The sequence below is a fragment of the Gekko japonicus genome, unplaced genomic scaffold, assembly GCF_001447785.1.
Source record: "Gekko japonicus isolate JY-2015 unplaced genomic scaffold, Gekko_japonicus_V1.1 scaffold1549, whole genome shotgun sequence".
Lineage (NCBI taxonomy): Eukaryota > Metazoa > Chordata > Lepidosauria > Squamata > Gekkonidae > Gekko > Gekko japonicus.
In genome coordinates this window covers 13,006-35,913 of record NW_015170932.1, presented here as the reverse complement: position 1 = coordinate 35,913, position 22,908 = coordinate 13,006, and the positions used below count along the sequence as shown (strand labels likewise).

Here is a 22,908-nt window from a genome sequence, read left to right as displayed (position 1 = left end):
CCCCCCACCTCCTACACCTAACAGGAGGTTGTCTGTCAGGTGCAGCACTGGTTGCAGGGTGCTTAAAGCCACGAGGGAGCCTGCCCCAGCAGTAACGCCTTAGTGCTCCTGCCAGCCCTGCCTCCACAGTGGCTTCTAATACTCCTCCTTACAGCCGCCGGAGAGGTTTGCTCAGCAGGATTGCCATAGTACTGCTGCTGGCCCAGCCTCCCCGATGCCTTTAAATACAATCCCCCCCAACACCAGACAGGCCGGTGTCTGTCAGGTGTAGAAGCAGGGCCAGGGTATGAATGTTTATGGGTAGGTAGTAAAGGGCATTTCTAGGAGCCATTTCAATGTATGCCTCCCTCATAAACCTGAAGAAATGTCCACCACATCACCACTCCCTCACACCAACTCCCCCTCACACCTCTCACTGCCCCCAAGAAAGCTCCTGCAAACGTCAAGCCAGATACACCAATGCTACAGGGAGGAGGCAACTTAGGAATGTGGCAAAGACATTTGCACATAGTACTCCTGCAATGCACTGAGCTGCACAGCCCAAGTACCAGCAAGATCATCCTGAGGTGCTCAGAACAACACAGTCTCCATATGAGTGCAACAATCCAGGAACACAAGTAGAGAGGCCATCACTTTCATGGAAGGTAGCAGGAGTTGACTTAACAGACGACTGCTTCTTAAATGGGCAGTTCTATGTGGCCTGCTCCAGAGTGAGCTCGTCAAGCAGCCTGGTGATCCTAGCACCTGAAGGCAGAACCACCAATGTGGTCTACAGAGCGGTCCTTCAGTAGAGAAAAAAAGAAGTACGTGTGTCTCACTTCATTTCTTACACTACAATCTTCTCTGTTAGAATTCCTACAACAAATGCCACATTTCAGACTTCACATCATCAGTATTATAACTGGATTTACGGAACTTTAATACCATCGCAAAGCACGAGTAGCAGGTTAGTCTCAAATAATATGAAGGAATGAATAAACAGAAGTAGTTGTTACTGGGCTTTTGGAAAGGTAGTGCTGTGAGGAAGGAAGGCATGGCTCCCCATCTTCATTAAAAGGGGGCGTCTACTAAAACTAGTTGCCACCCAGGAGCAGACAGAAGAATATGACCTCTTCATTTCATGCTGCTTAAAATGCAGCATTGCACAAATATTTCAATACGTTTCAGAGTGTGTTACTGTACAGCCATTTACTAGCACTTTTTAAATTACATCTGTGCCCCTGGGTACTTACCAAGCTAAATGTACTTACCAAGCTAAGTGCATTACGGTTTGGTGGGTGATTGATGACTCCTAATTTGCATAGTCTCTGTTTAAGCCCTGATTGTTTCAATATTTTATCACTAGGTTTAATTGTACTTAGCAATTCAAGATACTGAAATTAATACAATTAAACATTCACAAGTGCAACAATAAAACTTTTAAAACAGGATTAAAACAGAAGTGATACACTTGTCTCCTTAGTTAAATTAAGCTGATTTATCACCATTTACAGCTACTGTGAAATGCACTGTATTTTAAGTAAAGTACAGACATTGGAGCTTTGCATAGAAATGCCTTAGACTGTCTTTACTTTTCACATTTCCCCTGTGTGTGTCTAATCTGCTGACAGGAGCTTCACTTCATGTATCTGATGAAACTGACTCTAGCCCACAAATACTTATGCTACAATCAGTCTGTTAGGTCTAAACTGCATGAAACTACATAGTATTCATTTCATGTCACAGCACTAATACCATAATGAATGCTCAAGTGTGTAATATCCTGTGCTGTTTTTTTTTAATTATGACATATAAAAATCATGAGACATTATCACATATGCTCAGTATTAACAGTAGATTCACAGCATGGCTGGAGTTTTTAGAGCTACTTAAATCTGAACTTTTTGAGATCAACAAAGTTTTTTCTCTCTCCCCTCTTACAGGTACCGTCAGGATGTGGCCCTTCTCCTATCCTGCAATACAACAAAGGCCTGTTAAGATCCTTGTTATATATCCACCTGATGTCTGCATTCACCACACAGTCCTTGGTTTTGCCGAGTTTCTACGTGAACACTGCCAAAGTGATGTTGTTGTAGATGTGTGGCACAAACGGAGAATTGCTGAAATAGGGCCAGTGCAGTGGCTTGCTATTCAGAAAGAATTAGCTGATAAAGTAATTTTTCTCAGTCCGAGCCCTCCAAGACCTGCATGTGAGTCAGCCTGTAAAAGATCTGTAGAAGGCCATAATGAGAACTCCGAGTGCATGTTCACTCTTGCATATAACCTTTTCTGCAGTGACTGGAAAAACCAGTCATCCCTCCACAAGTACGTGGTAGTTTCTTTGAGTGATGCACTTTCAATTAAAGCTCTCCCAAGTGCCTTGACTATCTGTCCAAAGTATTTTCTAATGAAGGATTTTGATTCCTTTCTTAGAGAGCTTTACCTTTCACAGAACTCCAGCTGTGGTAAAGGCAGAAAGTCAAAGGACAGTTATTGTTTACTTTAAAAAGTCAACTTCATGTATAATACCCTCCCAAAAAAATCCAGTTTCTGAAAGTAACGTCTTTCTGGCCCACACTGTGCTCATTTTGTGTATTAACCATTTTCATGCAACAAGTGCATGAACTGTCCTGCCACTGAATTGGTAGTGTCTTTCTAAAAGTGCTTCCAATGCACTAATTCTGTTTTCTAAAATACACAGAACTGGATACTACAGATCACCAGCCTGCTCCCTTTCCATCAGTTTTGGAATCTGTCACTTGTACAGCAGCAACCTGGCAAGGGAGGGGAGTTGCCTGTCATAAAGGAGGCAACTGTGGCAAAGGAATCCCACTTGAAAGGATCAGGTAGCAGATGATGGGAAAGACCTCCAACTGAGACTCAGGAAAGCGGCTGCTGGTTAAGCTAGGCAATCCTGACCAAAGATATGAAACAGTATAAGGCAACTTCATGTTCAGGAACAAGATTAGTTTGCCCTCTTTGCTGCTGAATTTGTTTTTTTTTGTGTGTGTGTATTGAGGTATGTAACATTTTTTACAGTAGCTAGAATATATCTAAGAACAGGGTTCTACTAACTGAAGAAGGTCTAGGATGGGGTACTATCAACACCTTTTTTTACCCAAGTGCTGAAGAAAAATGCAGTAGCTTCCTGTGAGGATACTAGTATGCGTCTGGAAAATGAAGCGTGGTAATAGCTGTACTTGGTCGGACTCACTTGGAGCAAGCCAAATCCCACTAGCTCTGGCAGCATCGCTTGGGATTCACATTGAACTTGGTTGGTGGCGGTGCAGGACCTGGAGGTGATTTATGGGCAAAAGCCAAGCCTGTCATCAATGCTCCCTCTAAGCTGTGGAGTCTTGTGAGCAAAAATACTACTTTGTGAGCTACTGGCATTAAAGTTGTGAGCCAGCGAATAGGCTGCTGCATACATGAGTCTGCTCTGGAGTCCTCCTACCTGAGCTGAGGCAAAAATGTGTGAGCCGGAGGCTAAAAAACTGTGAGCTGGCTCACACTAACTCAGCTTAGAGGGAACACTGCCTGTCACCTTTTCTCACACCTCTGGCGCCAGCAGTTCTGCTTGGGTTACTTGGGCAGAGGTGACTGAAGTGCCAGTCCAATTGGCCTGGGTGCCAGACTTTGCCTCTTCCTCTTTCTGGGATTTAGCATTTACCCTGCTGCAAAGGTGATTATTGCTCTCTTAATAAGAGAGCTGTAAACTCCCATGCCTTTTCCTCCTTTCTCTCTCCGAGGGGTTTTTACTGTTCCTTTCCATTAGACACTGGCACCTCTGTGCTATGGAAACATTCATGAGCATCCCAAGTTTTTGATTGAAGTGTTCCAAGTATTATTCCCTTTGCAACCTCATATTTATACAAATTAGGGGGTCTTGAGGGTTGCAATGAAAGCAAGCAAGCAAACTATAGTGAATTATTTTCTGTTTCAATTAATTCTAACAGAAGCCAAACAAGCAGAAGTGTGTCTTATACGACTCTGTAAAAAAAATGAGTTGTGTTTAACTACTAAAATACATTTATCCTTTGTTTTCTGTGTAAAAATAAACTTTGGTTTGGCACACCAGTGTAGGGTTTTTTGTGACTCCTCCAAACCAACCCTAGGTTTCCTCCTAGAGCTAAATTCAGCTGCACTAGACTAGATTAGTAAAATACCTAGATTGGGGTCCAGTAGCACCCTGGAGACCAACAAGATTCCCAGGGTATAAGCTTTCGAGAATCAAAGCTCCCTTCGTTAGAATACGTTTTTTAGATTTCCTGATCTCAGGTTATTTTGCATGCTGTTTTTCAGATGAGGAGAACACTACTTTTTATTTAATAAAACTTTATTTTTAAAAAAATCAGGGACAAACAATATTTGGCACTACGTCCTACCTATAGTATCAGTGGATCACCACACAAATGCAGCTCTTTCACGTAACATACGGACACCAAAGCGCTGCCATTCTCGTTGATATATCCAAAGCTCCTGTGTTGTGTCCAGGCAAGCTAGAACGGCACCCCCTTTCCATGCAATCAAACGGGCATCCATATCCTAGGAGTAAGATGGTCATATGAAAACACCGTACAAAGCAATTAGCAGAATATATACAAGCAACACAGTCTTATTTTTGGTCTGGATCCTAAGCCTTGCTTCGTTTGTGCTGAGCCGTCTTCTGTTACAAGGATGGTATCCCTCTGCGAAGAATGTTCCTCCAGTGCTAGATGCTTCCATTGAAGCAACATCAGTTTCTTTCGATAAAAGACACCAGAGGTTGCACACTCTACAGCACAGAACCATCCCACAATAGACACACACTGCAGGGCACAAGCAGAAGCAAATCTTAAGATTCAAGCCTACAGTTTCCAAATCTCCTTTTACAATCTGTTTATCTCTGCAAATCAGCAGCTAGTCATTTAATCTGCCGTTTGATCACTCCAGTTGTCAAATTTATCTTTAGACGCCTGAGATACATCACGTTTGACTTTAACAACATCCCAATAGTCCTGCAAAGTGTCATCTTCAGCTTAAAATTTCCCTTACCGTCTCAATATATAAGGAGAAAGAGTAGCATTTACTGATAAACAAAAAGGATCTTAGTTGTTGCGCTTATCTGGTGTCTATTTAAAAGAAAAGGCTGATTCTTAGCTATTTAGTATCTTACTCAGTTCCCCTTAGGAGCCAGCTTGAGGAAGCAAAATTAGCAGCTAAGTTTCAAAGAACAAAAGCCAAAATGTAGAAGTTATGTTTCTTGTCACGTGGAGATAGAGGGCTTGAAACAGCAACTTGGCTTGCACAGAGGCTTAATTGCTTCTGTTCGTCCCAAGGACCTTGCAACCATCTCTCTCCCACCCAACGGCTTCATGGCAGACCCAGACATTGTTCCAGTAGCCCCCGTTAAAACTAAAATCATAGAAAGGACAAACAATAGAGGAGCTCCCCCAAAGGGAGGACGTTAAGGAAACTGTGTGTTGGTCTGCCACTGAATCCAGGGCAATCGCAGATCAACTGGCACCTTTGTCTCAGGAGTCTGGGATCTCTTGAATGGCAGCTGTCTCACAGATGTACCCTACTGTGACCAGATTAGATTTAACCCATCTTGCTAAAATGTGTGCCTCCAGTCATGATTCATCAGTCGTTTTTGTTGTTTTGCTTATTTTGTTCTGAAATTGCCCACTTTGATTACTGGTTTCCATTTTTATGCTTTGATTTGCTGTTTACTGTATAGACACCCCTCCTTGAAGTCATCATCAAGCTGGCAGACCTGGTAAGACCTCTCCTTTCTTCCCCCCCTGCTTGCTGTTTTTGTTTAGGGTCACATGCTCAACACTGTTGTTGCCTTGTAGTGTCGTCCCCTGGCTACACATCAAGCCGGGATCAATACCTGCGCGATCCCAACTGTCAGAGGACAACTGGTATCGATGGGGTGGGGGGGTGGGGATATGATGCCACGGGACTCCCCCTTGCAGGGGACCCTCCATTTTGGATCCCTGTACACTTGCACATCTTAGCATGGGCCTAACAATGAAAAAAATGAAGTCTGGATCAAACTGATGACAGTGAGTCACGCTGAGAGCATGCAGGGAATCTGAAGCAACTGCTCCATTAATCATGCAAAAGCCATATCTGGTGGGAGTCAACAAAAGGGCCTTTTCCCCAAGGACCTAAGGGGTTGCTTGCCTCCCTGATAATCTGGCTTTAATAATGACCAAATAATCAAGACAATGAGCAATGGGCCAGCCCCAGCCATTTCCTCAAGTGCGGAACAGGAATATTTCTCCCCCTACTCTATCATGTAAAGTTCTCCACCATCTATCAGCCATCTACTTGCTTATCGAAACTCTAGTCTCCCCAAAGGACCACTTCTCCTTGCTGCTGTTAACCACTACACCAAGCTGGCCATACTAATTCATTATGTAAACTAGTATATATTGCACAAGTAGGATACAAGACGTTTTCTGTACTGGCAAATATATATAATTGCAATATATAATATGCCACTCTCTAAAAGTGTATGTACTGCAAAAAGAAAAAAGAAAAAAAGAGAAACTAGATTTTCAATAGGGTTGGATTGACTAAGGCTATCCTCAGCCACTCCACCAGCATTTGAAAATGGATTTACCTTTGGTCTTGTAATAACCTCTACGTTCTCAACCACTCTCCTGAAAGAAGGGGGCATTTTGTTGAGAATTCTGTGCTGAAGAAATTCTTGGGCTTTGTGGAACATCAGACCACCTCCTACCACCAGGATGGAACTGTACATCTTCTTTTTTGTATCGTCTGATGCTGGAAAAACAGAAGCATGAGGATTACATATAAAGTGAAGAATGTAATATTACATGTAAGTACGGAACAACTATTTCCAAATGGAAAAGACTGGCAACGAAAGATTGGCAGGAAGTGTCATGGCAACCAGATCTGCAACAGTCTCATTCACACGCCTTGAACAGTGTCCCACTGAGATGGTGGCAGGCATAAGTCCCGACGGCCTCTGTATACTGACCACCTGTTGTTGGGGGCTGAAGGAAAGTCTCAGGTCAATTGTATCAATCCAATGTTAGATAAGCCATGCTAGTTTAAGGTAACTGTAATAATATAAAGATGAACTCTATACAAAAAGAAGATGAGAAGTTCTACAGACATCTCTCATCGGAACTAGTTTCTTCAAACAGTGCTTCTGCTGCTGTGAACAAAGGAGAAGGGTGCATATTTCTGAGATCGTTTCAGGGTGTGTTTTGTGTTGCTGCGGGGGAGAGGATTTGGCAAAAATTGGCCTCTTCCCGGTACCCACTGAAATCTAGCTGGGATCCAAGACCACGTGTATCTTCTGCAAACTGACGGAACGAATAGTAGCATGAACATTGACCACAGCATAAAATAAAGAAATAAAAAAGGGCATACCACAACAGTCAATGCTGTGCAGAATTGCTTTGTCAAGGCCTAATGCTTTTCCTTCAAATTGAGATACAGCAGTTTTTCTGGACATGTGAGCTGTTAGCTGTTCTTCAGAGTCATTTCCACCTATAATACAGTCGCTGTGAGAGGTGCCCAATTCCACTTCTGGGGGATAGAGATTTTCAGCAATGCCTGAAGACTGGCCACGCAAGTCTCCCTCAAATCCACCAGGCTTGGACATGGACTTCCGATCTGCTGTTGCTTTTGCAGACTTTAAAAGCAGGGAAACAAGTTACATTGAATACAAAATAAATTCCATACTGTGTAAAAAAGTATACATTTGAACAGCCTGCTAGCTAAGATTCCCCCCACCCCATAACTTAAGGGTTAGGAAGTAACCCCTGAAACACATGCTGCTGTTTCGGCACCCTTCCCATTCTAATTACACAGTCAAATGCTGCAGTCCTTAAGGATAGGGGCCAGAAAAGCAGCTTTTATTGCTCAAGACTGGAGTTCTTTGTAGCAGACCGGTAGCACAGTGGAAGAGAATCATGGAACCACACTGGTACAATCACACTGACTGAATCAGCAGGATTAGGGTGCTATACCTATACCAATGAAGTTTTACTTTAATTTTTTTTATTTTTTTGGGGGGGGGAAGGTATCCTGTCTTTCTCTATAACATAATTCAAAATAGCTACCAGAATAATGTAACAGCATAGGCAGAGTGTTGAACTGGATGGGCCTTTGGCCTAATCCAACATTGGCATCTCTTATGTTCTAGGCAAGATCATCTTGAATTTTACTGCTAGATTTGAGTCTGGTAGCAAGATTTTCAGGATACAAGATTTTGAGAGTCAAAGTTCCCTTCATCAGATATGCAGAATACCGTTTGAGTCCAGTGGCACCTTTAAGACCAACAAAGTTTTATTCACGGTATAAGCTTTCATATGCTTGCACACGAAAGCTTATAACGTGAATAAAACCTTTGTTGGTCGTAAAGGTGCCACTGGACTCAAGCTTTGTTCTGCTTTTTCAGACTGACATCGCTACCCCACACCTGAATCTTTCACTTGATATGGTATCTGATGGAGCTTCGACTCTTAAAACCCATACCTCAAAAATCTCGTTAGTCTCTAAGACGTTACTGGACTTGAATCTAGCTGTTCAATTGCAGACTAACACAGCTATCCAGAGTTGTACAGTAATTCAGTGCCTGCATTCCAACTTTGATTTTGCACGGTTTCCTGAATCTCGGTAAAAATGTGCCTGGGGAAAAGCACACCAAAGTCCTAGAGCTACTTTGGAGGGAGCGCTGCTCATATATCTAACAGTTTTAACCTCCGTCAGAGAGAGCAAGGCTCAGATATAAGGCGTTAATAAAAAGGAGGCTTATGAGAAAAAGGTAACCAAAGCATGACCCTCACCATGGTTACAAGAGGTTTTTGCATGCACATGTCAATATCATTCCTCCTGTTCTCTGAAAACAAAGCGTTAATTAAATATAATTAAACCTATCAAGGTAAGAGGCCTCACAGGACATGAAGAATGGAAAAAACCACACACACACCTGCTCCTGCTTACTTTGTGTTGCTAAGAGATAATGTTCATCATGTGGGTCCTCCGAATCACCTTGTGATCTTTGTTGCAGGGATGTCATTTTCTGCCCCACAATTCCAAACATTGCTGGATAAAACAGTGCCATTGGAGCCTAATTATGAGAGATGGGGAGAGCTGTAAAGAATTCCAAATTTCTGTTTATAGCCATGCCTACTTATAGTGAAGGTAAAGGTTTCCCTTGCTCGAAAGCCAGTCGAATCCGACTCTAGGGTTGCGGTGCTCATCTCCGTTTCCAAGCTGAAGAGCCAGCGCTGTCCGAAGACGTTTCCGTGGTCATGTGGCCAGCATGACTAAATGCCGAGGTGCACGGAACGCTGTTACGTTCCCACTGAAGTGGTACCTATTTATCTACTTGCGATTTCTTGCTTTTGAACTGCTAGGCTGGCAGGAGCTAATGGGAGCTCAGTCCGTCATGCGGCACTCAGGTCTTGAACTGCTGAACTACCGAACTTCCAGCCTGCAGTTCAGCGTCTTAACCACTGAGCCACCGCAGCTCCTTATACCTACTTGTACTTGGCTCAAATACTAAGCAATCTATTTTAGATCCACACATTTTTGTTCCAAATGAAACTAAGGAGTCAGAAGCACACAAATATTTGACATTTTAGTTTTTAAAAACTGGCTACATCTCACCTCTTATCACTGTGCATCTTTTAAAGATTACAGCCATTAAAATTATTAAAAGGAAGATCGAATGACAAAACATTTTAACTTAGCTGGTAAAAGTTATCCTCACTTTTTCTACAGACTTTCCCAGCTTTAAACTGTCTTCTGAACGGTGTAAAATATTAATCTGTTACCTGTAATTTTTCATCTCCCAGCCGCAACTGATACAATAAGGCAGGAGAATCTGGGTGGCGAACCTGGAACTCATGATCTTGCAATCCAGATAAATCCTGATTGTAAAACACAGACACATTATGAAAGCTTTAACAGACGTCTGTTTGCTGTCTTTATCAGCTCATAAACTGGTATAGGAACAACCTCACCCATATATGTAAATTTTGGCTTTCTCCCAGGTTCCTTTTTAAATTCACAGCTATACAATGTGCATGGAACTTAATTCCAAAAGGAAGCAGATAACGTGGTGTTATACAAAGTTCTTGCAAAAACACAAACAGAATACTCAGGCACCCAAACTGAACTGCTGGCTCAGTGAAAAAACAGAGAGCTCTTTTCTGAAAAACTTCAGCAACCTTATAAATTCTATAATCTGCTTTTCCAGCTGCAGCAATGAAAACACCTGTTCTTCCTGTGTCAAAATATTATATTTAAGCTATTCATGTTAAGGGGAACAATTGTTTGCCCTTCCGAAATATGAATACTATACTTCAAAACACTTAGAAAATCCCACGCTCCCAGAACAAAATGATAGCCTTGCTGGATGAAGCCAAAAGTTCATCTAGTCCACAACTATACTTCTGGCAGTGGCTACTGAGGTCTACCTTAATGTATCTAATTATATTTAATCCAAGCTTCCCTTTCACAGCATGGAAAGGGGATAATATTGATAGTACATGTTTGTGTGTGTGCACAACATATCCAGTAACTACGATGAAAGTTATACTTTGATCACTTCTTGTCTCCTTGTATGAGCTTCCGGATGATAACATTTCAGCTAAAACTATAAGATGCTGAAGCAGACTCTCCTTAGTACCGTTTCTGAAGGGAGGTCATAAGGAAAGTATGAGAGTGACAGGTACCCAATAATTAGTGCCCCCAATGACTTGCAACCATAGGCAAATGTTGAGAGAACTACTCTCAATGAAGTTATCTAATCTCTTTTAATACCATCTATGCTATTGGCCACAAACCTTTGGGCAAACAAATGATGTAAGTTAATTATGCTCGATGTTAAGCAGTTTCCTCCTGATGTCAAGTAGAACTAACAGCCAATCAATTTCATTGGGTGTCCACACAATCTAATATTTTGGGACACAGAAAACTTTATTTATTTTTCTTTATTAAATCCAACCTGTTATACCACCCTTCCCTGCAAGCAGGGCTCAGGGCGGCTTACATCAGAACAAACACAATAATAATCCAATTAAATGACATTAAAACTGCTAAAAACAACATATTACTTAGGGGATACTTTACATTGTCAAGATGATGAGAATTTGAAGTAAATTTCTCTCTGTTCAGCATCTCCACACAGTTTATAAACTATCACTGTTCATGAAGTATCTTCTAGTTTGTTTCTTAATCCAAAAGCTGATTTTGTTAAGACTGTCAGGTTATCTGCTGAGCTCATCAGCACCTGCTACAGGTGTCCACACTTCAGAGATTAGGTGGGAGGCTACTAGTGATGGACTCTTTTCTGACTTTTTTTCAACAAAAGCATTTGATGGGTTTTAGTTTACAGATGGCTTTAGTTTTACCTTTGGTAAATCTATTGTGGTTTTGTAAAAAAAACAACTGATATTGGATTTATGCAAAAATGCATTCCACCCTAGAGCACATCTATATTATACTAATTGGGTCTGAACTCTACCTATGTCCAGGAGCCTGGCTCCAAGTTGGTAGTTGGCCAAAGGAGAAGAACAGGGGATGAGTCATCATCTCCAAGCATGGAACACTCCAGTGCTTAGAGACGCAAATGGCTCTGGTCATACTGAAACAAAAGATTTACCAGAAGGCTAGATTGTATTTCTTCCTTTTGGGTCAGGGAATTGGGAATGACTGCAGCAAGGGATGCTCTCCCAAGGGGAAATTATAAATTTTCTGGACACGACGAAGAAACACTCTTACTCTTATATTTTAGTAATTTTGCCTCAAGCGATGAAGGACTAAGCCTTAAAAATGGAACTCCATCGTGAATATGTGTTGAAGAAAAACGGGGGAAAGCCTCAAATTCTGAGAACTAAGGTGATGGAGGCTTTTAAATGCTGCAGCTTTTAAGGGTAGGGCATGTATAGAGTTGGGGTTTAAAGGGCAACATGTTACACAATTCTGGCCTGATGCTGGTACAGACCATTCTGATCTCTGTACCAACACCACACCCAATTTGGTCCTACTTCCCAAAGAGCAGTAAAAGGAACAAAAAGTGGTAAAGCTCACCATCCCTAAGTGTGACAGACTGTCCCCTGTGCTAGCTAGTATAACAAAGCATGAGTTGTGGCAACTACACAGAGCCTTTAAATGGCAACTCAGTAAAGAGTGGTGGAAGTAAAAATCCTTTTAGCAGAAGATAACTCTTCCACATTAGTTGGTAGCAGAGGACAATTCCCAGAGACAAGTTGGTATACTGAGAGGAAAGGGAAGGCCACAGAACTTGCTGAGCTTCTGGACAAGCGATAATGGGGCTTGCAAGACCATTTCCTGACAGTACTATTAATCAAGGTGGATAGCCGTGTTAGTCTGTCTGTAGCAGTAGAAAAGAGCAAGAGTCCAGTAGCACCTTAAAGCCTAACAAAATGTGGCAGGGTATGAGCTTTTATGAGTCACTGCTCACTTCTCCACATACAGCTAGAATGGGTGGCCATCTGTCCTATTTATTGGAAAGTGGAGTGATTTCAGATGCCAAAGACATTAGCAGGCCAGTGACAATAACAGGTGAATAACAATAGCAGACATTATTGGATTTAGGTGAGATATGAAGAGGGGTAATAGGCGTGGAGAAATCACCACTGGTAATGAGACAGGAAACCTAAGACTCAATTCAATCCAGGTGGATGCAGTGTCTTGAGCTTCGTTATCAGTTGCAATTCAGCAGTCTCTCTTTCTAATCTCCCTTTCAAATTCCTTTGTGAGAGAACTGCTACTTTTAGGTCAGCAACTGAATGCCCTGGAAGGTTAAAATGTTCCCCCACTGATTTTTGAATGTTGTGGTTCCTAATGTCCAGTGAGGGAACATTTATGCCCACCACCCTATGTGAGAATTCCAAAGATGCCACAGGCTCAAAAAGGTTGTGGCCCCCTACACTAGTTTGTCACCAACCAATATCCTTAGGGCAATGGAACATAGAGAGAGATGAGCCCGGCACCTGGGTTTTAAGTTTACCTGGTCTAAATGGCAAAATGTCTCTTTTAAGTGCTGAAGAAGAAGACAGCTTACAGGTTTACAATCCCAAACGAGCCCAATTTTGGGTGTGGAGGTATTTGTGTATTTCCTGCACTATGCAGGGGGTTGAACTAGATGACCTTGGAGGTTCCTTGCAACTCTATGATTCTATGAACTTTTTTCAAAAAGGCCTATTAAATATGAGCACCCAGGATTACAACTTCAGTTATACCAAGTCTTGCTATGCCAGCATGTATGTGTTTTATATAAGCCACACCATCATTTTGCCAATACAAAGTTTTAAGTCTCTTTCACAAGCCTTGCATGAAAGTCCTCAGGGATAAGGTACATTATTACCCTGTATAGAACTCCTAGACCTAGAGATTGTAACGGCCTATTAAGATTTTGTTCCCACTCTGTGATACCTACCTGGTATTACGATGTGAAACACCATCTTCAACACAGCAAACACTGGTCTTCTGATCTCCCACATCAACAACACATGCACTACCTAAGCCACTTCCAAAAGTAGCACAGACAGATTCCTGATGCACCACTATTCCTAAAAACAGAAAAGGGGGAAGGTTGTAATGTACATCACTACTTTGCCAGGTGATCTAGACACGTTTTTCATGTCCAACACAGCTGAACACACTCCGTGTTTTATAAAACTTTGAGGAAAGATGTGTTTCTGAGACAGCATTTTGTATTCCAAACAAGGAGAGACAAAGGTGTGTATTTCTTTACTATCTGTATTTCTTGTAAATCAACTTGTAACTGATAATAGTAAAAAAAAAATATTCACAGCTTCTCTGTTTAATAGTTTGATTTTTAAAATCTGTGGTCCACAACCTCCCAACTACCTGTTCAGTAAACATATAGAAACCTTGCTTGCTGAGGAACAAGCCATGGGTGGGGAGAATCATAACTGGACCTGGATCTCACTTTTCCTGCCACACACAAAGCAATCGATGGCTCCATGAATGCAAACTCATTGTGTTGTTCTTGTACTAATCAAGTGGGGGAAATGCACACATTTGTCCCTATCTGCACTACTGTGGTACTCATACACAAGCCACATCTACGAGGCAGCACTGCAGAGGAGCAACTCCCACAAGACTCAGTCCATGATGCTTTCACATCTAATAGTGTATGGTTTAACCACCATTATGTCATAAATCTCATGAGCTGTACAATATGAATGCAAACTCATTGTGTTGTTCTTGTACCAATCAAGTGGGGGAAATGCACACATTTGTCCCTATCTGCACTACTGTGGTACTCATACACAAGCCACATCTACGAGGCAGCACTCCAGAGAAGCAACTCCCACAAGACTCAGTACATGATGCTTTCATATCTAATAGTATATGGTTTAACCACCATGATGTCGTAAATCTCATGAGCTATACACGTTTGTTCACAGTAATCTTTTTCCATGCAACTTAGGTGAGAAACTATCTGTGAGCCAGCTGTATGAAAGACAGTTAAGTAGGTTTTGGCCATTATGGCCTCAGAAACAATCATGTTGTTCCAAAACTGTGAGTAGTTTTTTAAAAACAAAAGTGGCCATAATACTGCATGATACTTATTTCACAATGGTTCAGTTTTGACAGATAAAAAGAAGTATACCATCCGGTGATGCTGGGCTACAATCAAAAAGGTCAGAAGTCTCATGGGATTCAAATTCAGAAACAAAGATCATTTGAAAAACTCTGCATTATGGCAGATGCTGCATTACTACCTGAGAAGCCCATCTTCATTAGGATCATATTTACCACTTCTTTCACGTGCTGTTTATTATAGATGTCTGGGATCAGTAAAATGCATCGGTAATACTGAAAAAAAGAGAAGAACCAAATTGGGATTCCCATTCTAATCCATCCCTCTTCATAAACATTGTCATGAGGTCTAGAAGAAGGCAACTGGAAGACGGTAAACTACTGGTTCACGGTAGAGTCAGTTTTGTTGTTTACATAGGGTTGGATCCAGACTTAACATTTCCACTCACTTAAAGCACTTCTGTCAGTGGAACAGAACACTCCTGCTGTCTCTCCTACTGCAGCCCACTGACCTCCTCAAAATCCTGTTCCTGAGTCACTGGGTGGGGACCCTCAAAAACAGCCTGAGAGTCAAATCAGGGGTTCGCAGTAGGAAGAGTGAAATGCTGAAAATTATCTCACCTCTTACATTAGTGGAAAATTTAGTGCATCCAAATACATTTTACTTCAGGCAACAGGAACATTTGTGGAACATTTAAAAGGTTTTGAGGTTTCACAAATGCTTCTAAAAACACCCAAATGGTCTTAATTCTTCCACTCAAACTACCCCACATTTTTTCTATTTCTACATATTATGATGTGAAAACTGTTTCATTTACCCAAGGTTTTGGTAGGTTTTAGTTTGCAAATGGTTTTCAGTATCTGCAATGGTGATGTGGCTTTTTGACGTGATTTTGTTTTTGTTTAGAAAGTTTTTTTAATTTGATCACAAGATGCTCTAGATATTAACACAATGGAAGGGTGGGATTTAACTATGTATATTTCATAATATAATTTAACAAAATACAATGTTAAAAACATTAATCAAAAAATATAATAATAATATGCAAGTGCATCCGAATACATTTTACTTCAGGCAACAGGAACATTTGTGGAACATTTAAAAGGTTTTGATGTTTCACAAATGCTTCTAAAAACACCCAAATGGTCTTAATTCTTCCACTCAAACTACCCCACATTTTTTCTATTTCTACATATTATGATGTGAAAACTGTTTCATTTACCCAAGGTTTTGGTAGGTTTTAGTTTGCAAATGGTTTTCACTATCTGCAATGGTGATGTGGCTTTTTGACTGAAGTGAAATGTTGCAGTTTTAATGTGATTTTTTTTTGTTTAGAATGTTTTTTTTAATTTGACCACAAGATGCTCTAGATATTAACTCAATGGAAAGGTGGGATTTAACTAAATATATTTCATAATATAATTAAACAAAATACAATGTTAAAAAACATTAATCAAAAATATAGTAATAATATGCTTGCTCCGCCCCCAATCCGTCCCTCTCCTGGCCCAAATCCTCTCGTGTGACCGGGGCCAAACAGCAGCAGAAACTGTAAAGGAAATCAACCAATCAGTGCAGCAATGAGAAGGAATTATAGAGAGTGACTGCCACAATTGTAAAGAAGTTGTGTGCCCCCTCATAATTATTTCTTAATAAATGAGGGAAGAGTTTCAATAGGTGACCTCAGGAAGGACAGGTGTGCATGGTTATAATGGCCAAAGCCATCATAGTGGTAAGAATCTGGCAGTCATAGTTGTATTCAGCTGTAGCTCACCTTTAAATCCTTAAGAGGTATTTCTAAATATTTCTGTATTGCATGTGACCATATAACTTCAAGATCGGCTAGGACTGCAGTAAGGGAGCCACCAGGCCCTGAATGAAGGTTCAACTGTCCTCGTCTAATAGGCCAGTGAACATTGTAACAATCCAAAGGGTTAACATATAATGCCTGAAAAGGAAAAGAAACTCAGCTTAGTATCTCTTTCAAAGGTAATCTATTTTAAAGCGCCTAGATGTGCAGCCCCATGGCTTTTAGATTATCAGCTGGTTCTATATTGCTTATAAATTTGTTCTGGCTATCCCTCTAAATTCAGAATTCATTTTCTGTTTATTAATAATCAGAATCATTTTCTTCATAGCCTAATGACGAATCCTTATACTCAAATTGGGCTTAAACCAATAGGTGAGAAAGTGACTACAATGGTTCTTTTCCCTTCTTTAAAAAAATCTACAGTAAAGCTATTTTGGTAACTGAGAACTGTATAAACAATATGAATATTAAGAAATGCTGGGTCAAGCCTGTGGTGTGCGTCCCCCTCTCTTACACAATTTGGCTCTCATGATTCCACATCAGCATTCATGCAATTTATCAACATTAACTATTGACACACTTTTATGCTGGCCAGATTTAAAGTTTTATCAACTACATTAATGACAAGAAGATGTAAAATATTCTAGCCCATTGTAGATTTTGTCCCTGCTCATGTGTTTGATTGAATCACTGGCTAGTGTATTGTTTCACTGTAGATTTTGTAGTCAAGCACACCTGGATTTACTAGAACATATTTTGGTTGATAAATATCTGTTCTCTGAGCAGAAGGTTCTTAAAATGTATTAGCTAGAATTGACCAAAGAATCAGTGTACAAGTAGGTAAGTTTCTGTCCTCTGCTATGAAAATATAGGCTGAGATAACGGTGTGTATAATTCTTTATTAATTGTCTGATGTACTAGGATGAGTGATATATGTAGCTATATGATTGTAGGTAATTAATTAACATATTTGTTCTGCTTCTGTATGGCTCTTGGGCCATAATAAAGACTGACTTGATTTAAATTGGTTTTATGTGAGCCGCCCTGAGCCTGCTTCAGCGGGGAGGGCAGAGTAAAAGTTAAATAAATAAATAAATAAATAAAACACGAGTCCAAATTGTGGTAGGTCACATACAACAAACATGTTGTACTAGCATTTGGGTTATTTCTTCCCTCCTCTCAGTATCCATCTCTGCTTGATTTCTTTACTTCAGCCTATAAACAGCTACTTGCCTGGGAACCAACAGCAAATAAGAATTACCTCCAGACGGTCAAGCAGCAAATACTTTTTAAATCTCAGAAATTTATTTTTTACCCTTCAGGCCATCCATTTTGCTATAGATCATTTATCTAGTTGGACTCATAAACATGTCTGGAGACAAGTGACTGTGACCAGCTCCTTTATATACTATAAAGTGGCTCAAGTGGTTAAGATGCTGAACTGCAGGCTGTGGAAGGTCAGTAGTTCAGCAGTTCGAGACCTGGGTGCCGCATGATGGAGTGAGCGCCCATCTCTAGTTCCAGCTCCTGCCAACCTAGCAGTTCGAAAGCAAGAAATTGCAAGTAGATAAATAGGTACCACTTTGGTGGGAAGGTAACAGCGTTCCGTGCGCCTTGGTGTTTAGTCATGCCGGCCACATGACCACGGAAACGTCTTCGGACAGCGCTGGCTCTTCGGCTTTGAAACGGAGATGAGCACCGCAACCCTAGAGTCGGATTCAACTGGCTTTTGAGCAAGGGAACCTTTACCTTTACCTTACTGTATATGATCACAATTCACCTTTTAAAATGCACATGCCTGTGAAACTGTTAAGTCAGTCAGCCATGGTATGATGCTAGATTTCTTAACAAAATGAGAAAGTCCCTACCTCTTCTCCAATGAGATATGCTGGATGATGGGTTGTGTTTGTCCATTTGGTCCCAGAACTGTGATCTAAAATAGCAGGCCTCATCTGTCTATTGTAAGACCGGACCTAAAATGTTACCAACAAAAAAAAAAGGGGGGGGGGCTTTTCAGTCTAAAGCAATTATTCCTAAATTGAAGTATTATACCAAAGAAATTATCAACTAGAGCAGGGTTCCTAACACAGAAGTTGATGAGCCCAGATGAGCCTCTTGCAAAGCAGGGCTTCTGATGGGACAATGGAAACATTATTTCGACAGCAGATGTAGTCAGAAGCCACAGCACAAGGATCCTCAGCTGCAAAAGAAAAGTAAGCCGGCTGGCTGGAGCAGGTGTGGGGCCGATGTTGTAGCCAGGTTGCCCTGATATCTGAAAAGGGTAGCAAAGAATTCCTTTCCCTGTCGAAGCATTGCTGTACTGGACCAAGGACAATCTTGTCCAACTTAGTTTATAGAGAGAGATGGTAGGACGTAAGTATTTTAAATAAACTAATAAATATAAATGTGTGAGTATGGTTTTTGGTAGGTTCCACCTCTTCTGGCAGCCATTTTGTGGTTGTGCCCACTACCCTGCAGAGAATTTCAAAAGTGTCTACAGGCTCAAAGATATTGGGGACCACTGCACTACAGTCTGTAAGTGGGTTACCTGATCAGGTGATACTGGTATACGCCTGGCCCCATTTGACATCTTTTTGGACCATATTGCTTGATCAACCATTTTAAGGCCATTCTGTCTTTGTTCAGGACTTTCGGGTTTCTAAATGAAAGCAAAAAAAGCCATTAGTGCAGGGGGTTGGACTAGATGACCTGCCAGGTCCCTTCCAACTCTAACATTCTATGATTCTAAACATAGAAATCTCTCTCGTGGTTCCTATCATATATCTAAATGCCATGCTCTAGTCCCATCATATAGACAAAAAAATCCACAACCCACAGATACAGTAGACGTATCTTAAAACTAAAAAGTGATGGAGTGACCCCACAAAATGGAGAAGCAATGCCATTCACTAGTGCAGAGGTTGCAAGCAAAACAGCAGCCAAATTCTTAAGACACAGCTTCATGAAATCTTGATATTTTGGGTTGTCAGGGAAATCCCAAAGGAAAGGCCTTGGTAGTCACGAGGGGGAGTGAAATAATCCTGGGAGAGAAAACAGCAGTGTGTGTGGTGTGTGTGTGTGAAGAAAACGGTGAGAAGGAAGGAAAGAGAGGGGAGGCAGATGCCAGTGTGTGTGGTGGGGGTAGAGAAGTGGGAGTCAGTGTAATATCAGAAAATTCTTCCTATTCCGGAACAAATAGGGAGGGGAAAGCAGAGGCAACTGCAGAACGTGTGTGTGTGTGGGGGGGAGCAGAGGTAATTGGAGAACATGTGGGGAGAAGGCCAGTAAGGATGGGAGGGAGGATTTTTCCTTTCCAGCGAATCCTCATGGGTCCCCTGCTGATAAACTGGTAATACTAGAGCCTGTAGCCCACATGGGAAAAGATACTATGCTGCAGTTAAAGACTAATACAGTTTTTATATTATAACCTTTATCAACTGTGTCAACAATGTACAGAACATAACACACTTCTGCCACCTTGAAAAGGATCAAGGAAAAAGACAACCTCTGGACTTGCACCCTTTGTAGTGCTTATGCCTGCTTGGTTCTTAATATAACTTCTACACGAGTAGAGATGGGGCTTGAATCCTCAGACAGCCTCTCCCCACCTTGGCCAGTCAAGTTATACACCTGAAGGTCCCACCTTTCCCACTCCTCTCTTTCCAACATTGGAAAGAAAATAAACTTTTAGAGGTTGTTTTGGATGTGGCTGATTGCTACACCACCCATGTTAGTGAAGTAGCTTGGAACGTGGTTTGCTTTCCTTTGGGTTATTTGCTGCCCAGATTCCTCTTGGGTTTGGTCTTTTGTTTAGGCTTGTGTGAACTGGCATCCTCCCATCAGTCCTCTTTTTCGCTTCGCCTCTGATCTTCCTTTCTGAGTGGACCAATCTGCAGTGTTGTGGCGCTTTTAGGGACCAACTGTCTACGCATCTGTTTTCTCTGTTTCTGTTTTCAGTCTATTCCTATTTTCATTGCTCCTCTCAAGCTTGCAGACATATTTTGCTACTTTGTCGAAGATCCATTACAGTAATTTGCGTGGACTGCCACTCAGACTAGGAGTATTCCTTAAGGTGGGAGTAGAATTTACTCCAACAGCTCTCTTAGTGGTGATGAAAGGTTATTTGGCATAAATGTGGACTTAGTTTTGAAAACGGCCCACATTCACACTGACACACATGTTTGGTACATCTGCCTTTAGCTCACACGTAGTAACAGTATGGTTAATGCCCACAGCAATTTCCACGTGTGGTTGGGGTAGATGATGCAATACAAATGTATGTTGCTACGAAGGTCAAGGGTATTTGTACAATTCAGACACATGTTATGGGAAGCGTGGACAACTAGGCAGATTTAGGACACCAGAAGGATCGTGAAAATTGACAGAATGCAATCAGGCAGCTACTCCTTCAACTTAATACAGTGCTGAGGTATCTATGACTTACATTGAGTCCTTCTCTTAGAAGCCAACTGTCTTTGAATGTGAGTTGCCCTTGTTGTTTGTGTCTTCTTGCAATAACATGAGGAATGCTAACAGGAAGTGTGTCCGTAGCTCTTCCAATCTTTAAGGTCATTGAACCAGGATGTATAACGACAATAAAGTTGCACTGGATTTGCTGAAAGCAGACAAAAATTCAGAGCAAAATAATCTACAGAGGCCTAACTGTACAGTCCCCCTCTCATTTTTAAATCTTATTTTGTTCCACACCTCTTTAGTACTATGAATTAAATTCATTTAACCTTGGGCCACTATCAGCTAAATACAGAGCATAGCTGTTAATCTTTTAACAATGCTACCTCTTCTTTCTCCCTGCAGCTTCACATGTATAAGAGTGGTTTATTGTTTATATTTATAGACCACCTTTCAGTTATAACCATTTACAAGAAACACAAACCAAATCAATACACAACTACAATAATTTTTTAAAATAAAATCTAGCGTCCTACCGGGCACAGGGCTATCCAAAACTGGAAGGTCAGCCTATGGGTCTCCAACAGGAGCCATGCAAAAATCTGCATAGCCCTACCTGAATGAGCAGAGGCATGACCTAACCAGTCTTGGATGAGTTCCCCCCCCCCACTGAAGTAGAATACAATTTTTCCTCAAGCTAACTGCTGAGACATTGCAAACAATGTTTTTATCCTCACCTCTCCAAAAAGAGGAGGCCATGCCTGTTGAACCTCTAACAGAAGGCAGATCCACAGAATAGCAGCCACCAGAGAAAAGGAGCCAAACCAAAAATTTCAGTAGTAGCATAATAAAGTATATTATGTAGCTATAGCTTTTCTTTTCCTATATAGGCTGCACTACCTGCACTGATTCCTCAGTTTCTTTCTGCTTAGGGCCATGCAGACCTAGTTTGGAGCCATCTTCTGGAAAGACTGCAGTCATTTGCATACTATGTGGATACTAAGGTGTGCATTTTTGCAGGTCCGACCCACACTGGCACCATTTTCCTTACCCCAGCCCCCACAGCCATCCCCCCCCCTCCACACATGCACAAATGGAAGACTTTTAAAAAGTGGTAACAGCTAGATCACTATATTATTATTATACCTATCACCACAATCTACTAGATCCCAGCATCCATTTAAATGTGAAGGTGCACATTCCCCTTCATAACTTCATAAAGAAAAGTGCTAGCAATGTACTTATTTTCAGTACTGAAAGCTTGGAACTAGTAGGTCCTGGTGCTGTATCTCAGTTTTTAAAAAAGCAATCTGGTGGAAGGGGTGCATGCCAGAGTCAGGAAAGTGTGTGAGAAATTGCTCTGGGAATTCAGGGGCTTGCCTTGCAGTGGCTTCCTTCCTTTCTCCAAGGTCGGGGACAAAGGGTGGCACTAGGGGAGCAGCAGTCCAGGAGGCACGTGCTGGAGTGTGGAGTGCCTCAAGGGGCAGTGCTCTCCCCGATGCTATTTAACATCTATGTGCGCCCCCTTGCCCAGATGGCCTGGAGGTATGGGCTGCGGTGTCACCAATACACTGATGACACCCAGCTCTATCTAATGTTGGGCATCCAGACGGACTCCAGTCCTGAAGATCTGGACCGGGCGCTACAGGCCGTGGCTTGCTGGCTCAGACTGAGTCAGCTGAAACTGAAACCAGCGAAGACGGAGGTCCTGTGTACGGGTCGGAGCAGTTTGTGGGCGGGGACCCCACTCCCGACATTCGACGGGGCACCATTGGTGCCAGCGCTGGAGGTTAGGAGTCTGGGAGTGCTCCTGGATTCCTCCTTAACAATGGAGGCCCAGGTATCAGCCACTGCTAAGTTGGCCTTTTACCATCTTCAGCTGATTAGGCAGTTGGTTCCCTTCCTTGACCGCAATGACCTGGCCACAGTGATCCACGTGATGGTCACCTCGAGAGTAGACTACTGTAACGCTTTCTATATGTGGCTGCCCTTGTCGCAAATTCGGAAGCTGCAGCTAGTGCAGAACGCCGCAGCCAGGCTGTTGATGGGCCTACCTAGATGGGAGCACATCCAGCCTGCACTGAAAGCACTGCACTGGCTGCCAATAGCATACCGATTTCGCTTCAAGGTGCTGGTG

General features: G+C 41.8%; 2 protein-coding genes across 2 annotated transcripts in view; one reads left to right on the top strand and one right to left on the bottom strand.

Annotated features, from left to right (window-relative positions):
- Positions 1 to 2,844, top strand: part of IL17RB (interleukin 17 receptor B) — a 40,739-nt gene extending 37,895 nt beyond the window's left edge. Inside the window, exon 11 of the mRNA XM_015418844.1 lies at positions 1,923 to 2,844. Coding sequence (XP_015274330.1) covers positions 1,923 to 2,485 — 563 coding nt within the window. The 3' untranslated portion in view covers positions 2,486 to 2,844. The remainder of the gene's footprint in view (positions 1 to 1,922) is intronic.
- A 1,492-nt stretch (positions 2,845 to 4,336) lies between these two features.
- Positions 4,337 to 22,908, bottom strand: part of ACTR8 (ARP8 actin-related protein 8 homolog (yeast)) — a 19,620-nt gene continuing 1,048 nt past the window's right edge. Inside the window, exons 2-13 of the mRNA XM_015418840.1 lie at positions 20,806 to 20,976; positions 18,910 to 19,020; positions 18,230 to 18,334; positions 16,326 to 16,499; positions 14,733 to 14,826; positions 13,418 to 13,550; positions 12,989 to 13,037; positions 9,786 to 9,881; positions 8,936 to 9,076; positions 7,372 to 7,636; positions 6,593 to 6,756; positions 4,337 to 4,524 (exon numbers count right to left, since the gene is read on the bottom strand). Coding sequence (XP_015274326.1) covers positions 4,381 to 4,524; positions 6,593 to 6,756; positions 7,372 to 7,636; positions 8,936 to 9,076; positions 9,786 to 9,881; positions 12,989 to 13,037; positions 13,418 to 13,550; positions 14,733 to 14,826; positions 16,326 to 16,499; positions 18,230 to 18,334; positions 18,910 to 19,020; positions 20,806 to 20,976 — 1,647 coding nt within the window. The 3' untranslated portion in view covers positions 4,337 to 4,380. The remainder of the gene's footprint in view (positions 4,525 to 6,592; positions 6,757 to 7,371; positions 7,637 to 8,935; positions 9,077 to 9,785; positions 9,882 to 12,988; positions 13,038 to 13,417; positions 13,551 to 14,732; positions 14,827 to 16,325; positions 16,500 to 18,229; positions 18,335 to 18,909; positions 19,021 to 20,805; positions 20,977 to 22,908) is intronic.